The 8,984-nt window shown below is 43.7% G+C and overlaps 1 protein-coding gene across 1 annotated transcript in view; it reads left to right on the top strand.

The window, feature by feature from the left end:
- Positions 1–8,984, top strand: part of hdac11 (histone deacetylase 11) — a gene marked incomplete at its 3' end in the record, with an annotated part of 24,248 nt that overhangs the window by 8,749 nt on the left and 6,515 nt on the right. Inside the window, exons 8-9 of the mRNA XM_084464714.1 lie at positions 697–759; positions 6,113–6,209. Of these exons, the coding sequence (XP_084320840.1) occupies positions 697–759; positions 6,113–6,209 (160 nt within the window). The remainder of the gene's footprint in view (positions 1–696; positions 760–6,112; positions 6,210–8,984) is intronic.

The raw sequence follows: 8,984 nt of genomic DNA, 5'->3' as shown, positions 1-8,984 counted from the left end.
CCCTGAGGCCCTGAGCCTTCTGGAGCTCTGGTGATGAACGGGGGACCACATCAGAACAGGGATCCCCAAACGTGTTCATGTCATAGTCGTGACGGTTCTTCTGGAACCAAAGTGTAGTGGTTTTTAAATTGTGATTATCACTCTGAATGACTTTGTGTTAGAGCCTGCTCTATAATTGCCTGAAATAAGGAATATATTCTCATTACCATGTCACAAAGTACTTTTCTTTTCAATGTTTCCCTTTTCATTTCCAGCCTTTAAACCCTTTGAATGGTTTTATTGTGGCCGTCCAGCGGTCCGTTTGGTCCCCAACTGTGACCCCTTTGTGGGTCCCGACCCACATGTTGAGAACCACTGTATTAGAGCAATTAAGCTGAAGAAACAATGAAACTCATGGAATTTAGTTTTAGATTTAGATTTTGGGCATTTAGCAGACGCTTTTATCCAAAGCGACGCTGTCGGTATAGTAAGGATGTTCATAGAAGCAAGTGCTGCCGAGCACTAACAATTGTTAGGTTAACCCATACCCCGTACACAACAAAGATAGCTAGTATAAGATGCTCCACAATGCTAAGGACTATTTTTAAGTGCCAGGACGTACAACATACGATAAGAATTCTCAGAATACAACAAGGAATAACACTCAATATTTCCACTTCAAACCCGGGTTTTAACATTTCCCCTTTCCTGTTCCAGTTCCTCTTCGAGAGAGTGGAGGGTGTCGCCACGGCGACCATCATCGACCTGGACGCTCATCAGGTGAGGCTCATCACCCGGTCCGCTGTGCGTTACCTCCTAAACAACCGGTTATTGATAACCGGGTGATTCCCCCATTGGACCCATCGGGTGACGGACCCCCTGCTGAGCTCACACTGCTCCGTGTGGACGAGAGGAACAACAGCCCCGAGATCCGATGGTTATCGAGCTGGGATTGTTTGAGGAAATACCAGAAGGCTCTTATGTTTCCGAGCGAGTAAGCTGTATCGAAAGATGATTCACTTAATGCGTTGGTGTGTTCAACCGTTTTTGTTAAATCCATTGGCGACCTGTCAATAGTGTTACCATAGTGTTATACTTTAGTACTATGTTACTTATACTTTACTTTAGTACTACAACACTGTTACTATAATATAGAACTATAGTACTGATACTATACTATCAGAAACGAACTAGTAACTACAGTAAAGTATTGTGTTTATCTACTGATCCAGATTTAGTTCTAGATTTAGCTTTTTGCCTACCTGCCCATGTCCCTGGCAGCATCTCTGTCATTGCTGGTGGGAGTGAAAGTATGCGAACAAAATTAATAACAAGCCAATAACAAGGCCATCGACCGGAACCAATCCCGCTTCAGGAGGTACATCCAACAGTGGCCGGGCCTGCTGAGGACTGTGCTGTGAGACAGCTTCCTCCTCGCTGATACCGCCAGCTCCTCTCCACACTAAACTGGATCAAGGTTTAATGAGCATACTCTCACACAGGGGCAGATTAAAAACTTTAAAACCTCGCAAATCCCTTCCCCACGCCCTCCGCCAACCCCCTAAAATCCCCCGAATTATTCCTAAAGGACTGGACAGGGTAATGATTTACCCAAGGACACTTACGGGATGGTTGTTTTCTGAACCTTCTGGAGTTTATTCTAAAGAGGACAAATTGACTAACCACGAGGCAAATCCATGTCACTCTTATTAATATGCACGAAGCAACCTTCAGCGTTCCACTGTTAATCTTTCGTTGGCTCAAAGTGAAAGTCTCAGAGTCTGGCATTGCAACTAAATCAGATCCCCTTTTGCCATGTTTTTCAGATGCTTCTCAGTTGAGTGCAAAACAGGTAATTGGCAAAAGCAAAGTCACCAAGAAGCGAGTGCTTTGGTTTGCAATATATCCACAATACAGAGAATCCAGAGATGAATGCATTCTGCAACTGTAGAAAATGACAGAAGGGGCTTAGGGTTATGGTAATTGGTTTAATACAGTCCAGTCAAACCGGATTACAGGTTTTCAATAAGCAGTGATTCCTTTTTATTGGACTGAGCCCAGCCAGTGTGTGCAGAGTGCAACAAACTCTGTATTTATCATACTTTCATCAAGCTATGTATTTCCCAATACTACCTCATATCAAAAAACCAATTAGCGATTGGAAACTTTCTAATGAGGATCCAAAGCCCATGGCTCCTATATTATAGCTTCAGCCATGTCTGAAGTATGACTGGATGATTATGATCCTGCATTATGTAATGACAAAGTCAGCCTGGGATTTGAGGTCGATGCAGCAATAAGATCAGAAGTCAATTATTAATAAAACCTGACCATATGGAAGGGACAGTTCTGTATGCATTTGCACCGGCTCATCAGGTCTCTAAACATTGTACCGTAAGTGCTCATATTTGTGGAATGAAATGATGGCTTTATCCTCTGCTTTGCTGATAGATCAGGGCAACACACTGTATTCATTGAAGTTGCGATGCAAAGTAAGAAATTTGGTGTTTAAAGGGCCCCTATTTTAATCAGGCAATCCACACCAATAGCTCAGCCTACCAGGCCTGCCTAGTGGGCCGTACCCGCTGGTAGGTTGATCGACCCATCCATCATCTGGGTGGACAATCCCATGTAGGATCCCACTGTAGGGAGGATTTGGAAATGGTTTGTTATGGCAACATCTGGTAAAACACAGGGGGCTTTGAAACAGAACAGAGATCACCATATGATGCATTCTGTTATCTGACATTGGAGTCCATATGTTTAATATATATAACTTCTCCACTTTGTTACTGAAGAAGTTATGCTTTTTTCAGTTATTCAGCTATATTTCTAAATTGGAGATCCACAATTGTTGAAAGGACACATTTAGTAATCCGGGTATCTAAAGCAGTAAATCATCACTTGTCTCCAAGTCATTCTATCCACTACTACAAGCACCTGTTTTCTAATCTTATTAAGAACACATCCGGCAATATCCGATATGATGTCTCATTAACATTGCTAGGCTGTCAAAGGTAAAAACCACATTGTCTTTGTGTGAATGGAAAGATGTCAGCCAAAGTAATGCCTGTGTCTTCACCGTGTAAACACCCTTTATTTAGGTTACAGTTCTTGAAAAGAAATCCAGTGATATAGTTGTGCTTTGGTTCTCACCTTTCAATAACGGCCTTTATATCATGAAAACCTCTACGATTTTGTGATGGATGTCTCGGATGTTTGCGTCTGATTGAGGGACAGCTGGTCGGGTTTCAATAGATGAATGGAAAAAACATGTTTTCACTGTAACACAAGTTCCTTTTACCGTCTGGCCGCTAAGAGGAACAAAATGGCTGCTAAATGGATCCATAAATAGCCTTCCAGTGTTGATGCTACATCAGGGCCCAGCGTGGAGGAGAAAGGGGTGACCACAGACCTACTCAAGGTGCTCTCCAATCTATCAGAGCTAGAGGCTGGGCAGAGTCTTTGAGTACGATAGTGAATTATTGAATAGTTGTACACACTTGTTCTATATTGTACGTTCTGGCACAAAAAAAACAACAAATGAATGAATTACTTAGCATTGTGTAGCTTTGTATCCTAGCTTTGTTGTGACAGCGACAGTGGCGCCAACTTCAGGTCAACATTGGGGGGTCATAACATTTTTGTTCAAATGTTTTCCACTAAAAAGTAGGCTATATTACTTCTCCAAAGTCCTGCAATCATAATTTGAGGTTCAGAACAGTAGTTCATGAATTATTTACGTATTATTTATCTGTAATTTATTTGATTTATTTCAATTGTGGTTGTGATGATGTTACCGTTCCATCAATTGACTGCGTTGAATGCGAGTGTGTGGGTTAGAGTGGGTTACGAGTGGTGGGGCGTGCACTTATTTTCCATAAACATGCCCGCATAAATGGGAGTAGGCCTAGTATAATTACATTTCAGTCACTAATTTAGAAATGTAGAAATCATGGAAGTAACTCGCCAGGCTCTCATAGTATGTAATAACTGACTTCACACTGCTTACTCGCATCGTCCAGCGGGTGGGGCAAAGCGGGCACAAATTGTTCCCACCTGCAGGCTTACGGAAAGAGTCAAACCATGTCAGTATTTTTGCTTACTCTCTGATTGTATTGATCAGCTCTTTGACTGTCTTTATCGCATCTTGGCATATGTTAACTTTTGAAACAGCATCTTGAAAGGCAAGGTTCATGTTGTGGGCATTACAATACACGTACATTGCCTCTTCTTGTATGTCCTTGACGCACGCTTGTAAGCCTGACCTGCTCCCTGACATATTCGACCTGCCAATCATTTTGGCACTGCCAACCATTGGTATGTCAGGAATGTTGCCAGCGATGCTTTAGAACGATTGGTGGAGGAGATTGAGGTGGCGCGACACAGCGTTCTATCGCTCAGCACAGTGTTCTATTGCGCTTACTTTAATTAAAAGGGACAGACAACGAAAACGTGCCGGTTCACTTCGTTTCAATATTGAGGGGTTTTTGCACCCCCAACCTTATCTTTGGGGGTGCAAGAAACCTTGTGCCCCCCCAGAGATGGCGCCAGTGGACAGCAATATATAGTTGTTTCTCTTTCCTCTGACAAATGTACTTACTGTATGTCGCTTTTGATAAAAGTGTCTGCTAAATGCCCTGAATGTAAAATCTAAATGTAAGTTATTGGTGAACCTCTCTGAGCAGTGTTACAGTGTTCTGAGCCTGTGTGAATGCGGTGAGGAGCGAGAGGCCTGTGTGAACTCAGGGTTGTATGACGGATGCCTCTGTTACCTGTCTCTACCATTGTTGGTCCGGCGTCACGTTATGACGAGTTAATTCCATGTTTACGTACCCTCTTTCATTGCATAAAATCACGTTCAAAGGGAGTATAAATAATAAATGAGCCAGTGTTTGTCACTTGGTATTGATATACTGTACATCTCTCTGAAATGAACCCAAGTGAAACGAACCAGGGGTTTGATTTATTTTATTTTGTCCTCGAGTGACGAAGAAGTGATGCATTGTGGGTGTGTTTGTATACAAACTAGACTCTGCGAAGTAAATTCGGTAACACTTTACAATAACCATAGTTTATAAATGGTAAATAGACCATTTATAAATGGTTAATAGACCATTTATAAATGGTTAACAGCTTATAGACCAATTATAATGGTAAATAGACCATTTATAAATGGTTAAATAGACCATTTATAATAGGTAAACAAATAGTTTACTAAGTTTACTAATGTTTAATCATCATTTATAAACAGCAAGACCAATCATAAATGGTAAATAGACCATTTATTAATATTTAACTATCATTATAAATGGTCTATTAACCATTTATAAATGGTCTATTTACCATTTATAAACTATGGTTATTGTAAAGTGTTACCGTAAATTCTTAGTCAGCATAATCTTACCCTGCCTGTCACCATTTATCCATCACGGGTTCCATTACCTGCGGACTCTGAGGTTTGACTTATGCGCTCCTGACAGGAAGAAGACACTTTGGCTTGCAAACGGAGGGGAAGGAATAAAGAGCGATGAAACAATCTGGCCATTTTTTTATGACCATCTGGACGATATTGCCAACATCCTGCGGGTGAATATCGATCCCTGGTTCTCACCCTGTCACTCCCAGCTGCACCGCACCACCCAGACAGACACCCATAGGTGACGTCTGGGGCTGGGTCTGTGCTGGGAATGGCGGATGGACGGATGGATTTACTGGAGGGCGTTGGTGTTTGTTAGTAGCCGCCTTTGTAGAGGAGATAGAGGTTTAAGAGGGGTGATCCCAGAACAGGCAGAAACCTTTAGAGGCGGAAACAGGCCGTTTGTGTTCCATGTCTTCCAATATTTGTTCTTTGTTTCCGAGCACCAGTTCAGTACTTTAACGATTTGTCAGTTTAGACAAATCGTTAGACATCTTTTGTTTATCACAATAAATGAATACACACCATTTGACTGATGCTTTTATATCCAAAGCACCTAACAACAACAACAACAACAACAACAACAACAACAACCTTGAGTGCACCCATTTCTTAGCACGGGAATGGAAGCCCTTACCCATGCAGTGCTGTGGTTAAACATACAGGACCATACAGGACCATATGGTTGACATTGAACCTGTCTTCATGTCGCAGGGAAACGGCCATGAGCGGGACTTCCTGGGAGACCGGCGCGTGTTCATCATGGACGTGTACAACCGCCACATCTATCCTGGGGACAGAATCGCCAAGCGTGAGTGACGAGCTCCTTGTGTCCTCTCCTCTCCCCTCTCCTCTCCTCTGTCCTATCCTCTCCCCTGTCTCTCCTCTCCTCTCCTCCCATCTCCTCTGCTCTGTCCTCTCCTCTCCTCTGTCCTATCCTCTCCCCTGTCCTCTCCTCTCCTCTCCTCCCATCTCCTTTGCTCTCCCCTCTCCTCTCCTCTGTCCTATCCTCTCCCCTGTCCTCTCCTCTCCTCTCCTCCCATCTCCTCTGCTCTGTCCTCTCCTCTCCTCTTTCCTCTCCTCTCCTCTTTCCTCTCCTCTCCTCAGTCCTCTCCTCTCCTCTGTCCTCTCCTCTTCTCTCTCCTAGCTTCCTCAGCTTCCTCTCCTCTGTCCTCTCCTCTCCTCTGTCCTCTCCTGTCCTATCTCTTAGCTTCCTCAGCTTCCATTGTATGCTCTTGTTGTGTATGTTTGTGGGGCCAAAGATGAATTTCCACAACAGTGGGCAATAAAGATCTCAATAAGTACCTCTCAGTTACAAATCCATGACCAGAATTCAGAATTCCGAACGATGCATCCCCCTGATGAGCTGGGGCTCCCTATCTCTATACGATTAAACAAGTCATCAAGTCATCCCGGAAACACTTTTCACCCACAGCAATTTATGCTAGGCCGTACAGAGAACAGATACAGGACCCCAGCGAGCACCTTGTGTCTGCACACCATAGACACCGCACTATCCTGCCACCATCCCCTAATACATCCCCTAATCCCCCGTGCCTCATTTCCATACCCGCGTCACAGCATACATCTACACATCCCTCACACGTCCTGCTGCCGCCTGGCATCAATCTTAGCAGCACTTATATGATTATATGTGCTTTTACTCTAATCGGTGCCGGGCAGGGGACTTGTCTCCTTCAAGTCCCGCCCCCTGGATGTCACTTGGCTGCCATTTTAATTGTGTTATGGCCACATTTGCTATTTCACAAGAGCTCCGCAGTGTGCCTTTGATTTGTGTGTCACAAATCCCTTAAGCTGGGAATTTGTGGGTTACGTTGCAGTGTGCTGTTTGTACACACTTTGTCTGTCGATGAGTTAACAGTAAGACGGTACGAACGCCTCAAAGTTGTATTGAATCAATGCTCAGCTTCGGAAAAAACTCAATGAACCGAGGTTGATTGACGGTCAGATTTAGGTAACGTTTTTTACATTGCTATTAAGGTCAGTGTGGGTTTCGTTCATAACACATTGACACTCTGGTTGGTCTAAGATAAAGACTATACAATACCGTTTTTTTTTTTTCTGTTTCCTAGACTTAAACGTGCCTTTTGTTGGTAAAAGGCTTTTACAAAGCCTTGCCAGGCAGGATATGCCCTTTGTTCCTCATGCTTAATCCCATTTGAAGTTGATTCCCTGAAGCTGTCTCTAATTATTTGAATCCACAACTGCCATTAATGCATTGGGAAAGCCTCCTAATTATGTAGTACAGCCTGGATGGTGTGAATATGGCTGTAGCGTATAGCTGAGTAATGTGGGGGATGCATGTGGCTGACTGAGCATTTATACACAGCGTGTCCAATACCTTCCCCGTGGGCACATTGCTTCACAAGCAATGCTTCATTTCCACCAGTTTACACATCACATTCATACACACATTCATATACACGCAAGCAGGCACACACACATATGAACGCACACACGCACGCAGGCACGCACGCACAGACACTTGCACGCACTCAGCCACGCATGCACACACACATGCATGCATGGACACACACACGCACGCATGCACACACAGACACACATGCATGCGTGCACAAACACACGTATGCACGCACGCACACACGCATGCACATACCCACGTACACATGCACACTCACGGACGCACACACACACGCACACCCATACACACTTGCACACAAACAGACTCACACACTCAGGTATTGCTTGCTAGCCATGAAGTAAAGATATTGACTCAATTACTGGGATGAATAAACATGTGCCTTTGAAACAAAAAACACAAGTAAAACAAGGCTCAACAGAAGAGAGAAGGGCAACATCTAGTCTTATCTATACTTGTATTAGTCTACCCTAATATCGTACCAAATTCTTCCAAAGTGGCCCTTATATCGTCTGTTCACAACGGCAGATTTTGGATCCGTAAGCGTGTAACAACTGGAGCCAGGTGTGTCGCACGAGGACACATCACAACAGCCAGGAGGCAGGAAATCGAACCAGCAACTCTGGTTTACACCCTGGCGTTGTTGCGTCATGTGCTGCTGCTCTCCCAGGAGACAAAGACTTTTTGGATGAAATGAGATGAAAGGCAAAGTGAGCCGTAACAGGGGAGTGTGGATAATTCATCAGGAGCAGACGGCTCGCAGTACAGGACCCGGTGTCTGTGGGCATCAATGCATACGCAGTGCCAATTAAATGTATTCCTGCTTTTATCTCCCGTACTGTAATGTTAATATTCATGATTACATCTAAAAAACTGTTGAGAAATATTTATATTCTTTCGAAACAAAGTTGGATGTGAGACTTGCTACAGGCTTTTTTTTGGCGGGTCCCCAAACAAAGTTTGTTCCCGTAGCAATGTGATCTACGTGAGTCTGCTGTAAAGGTGTTCTTAAAGGGATGGTTTCCAACTGTGGGTCCCAGTCCATACACAGGCCCCAGCAGGGGACCAAGTGGGTGGAGAGATGATTTTTTTTTTAAATCGAAATACGAAAATACGACTGAAGAATGAAAAATACATATTAAATAGAAACTGTGTATGTGTGTACTCTTAGTTTGCGGCAGTAGC

The sequence above is a fragment of the Micromesistius poutassou genome, assembly GCF_964030765.1.
Source record: "Micromesistius poutassou genome assembly, chromosome: 2".
Lineage (NCBI taxonomy): Eukaryota > Metazoa > Chordata > Actinopteri > Gadiformes > Gadidae > Micromesistius > Micromesistius poutassou.
The sequence above is the reverse complement of the archived record's forward strand: the minus strand, read 5'-3'. Positions and strand labels throughout refer to the sequence as shown.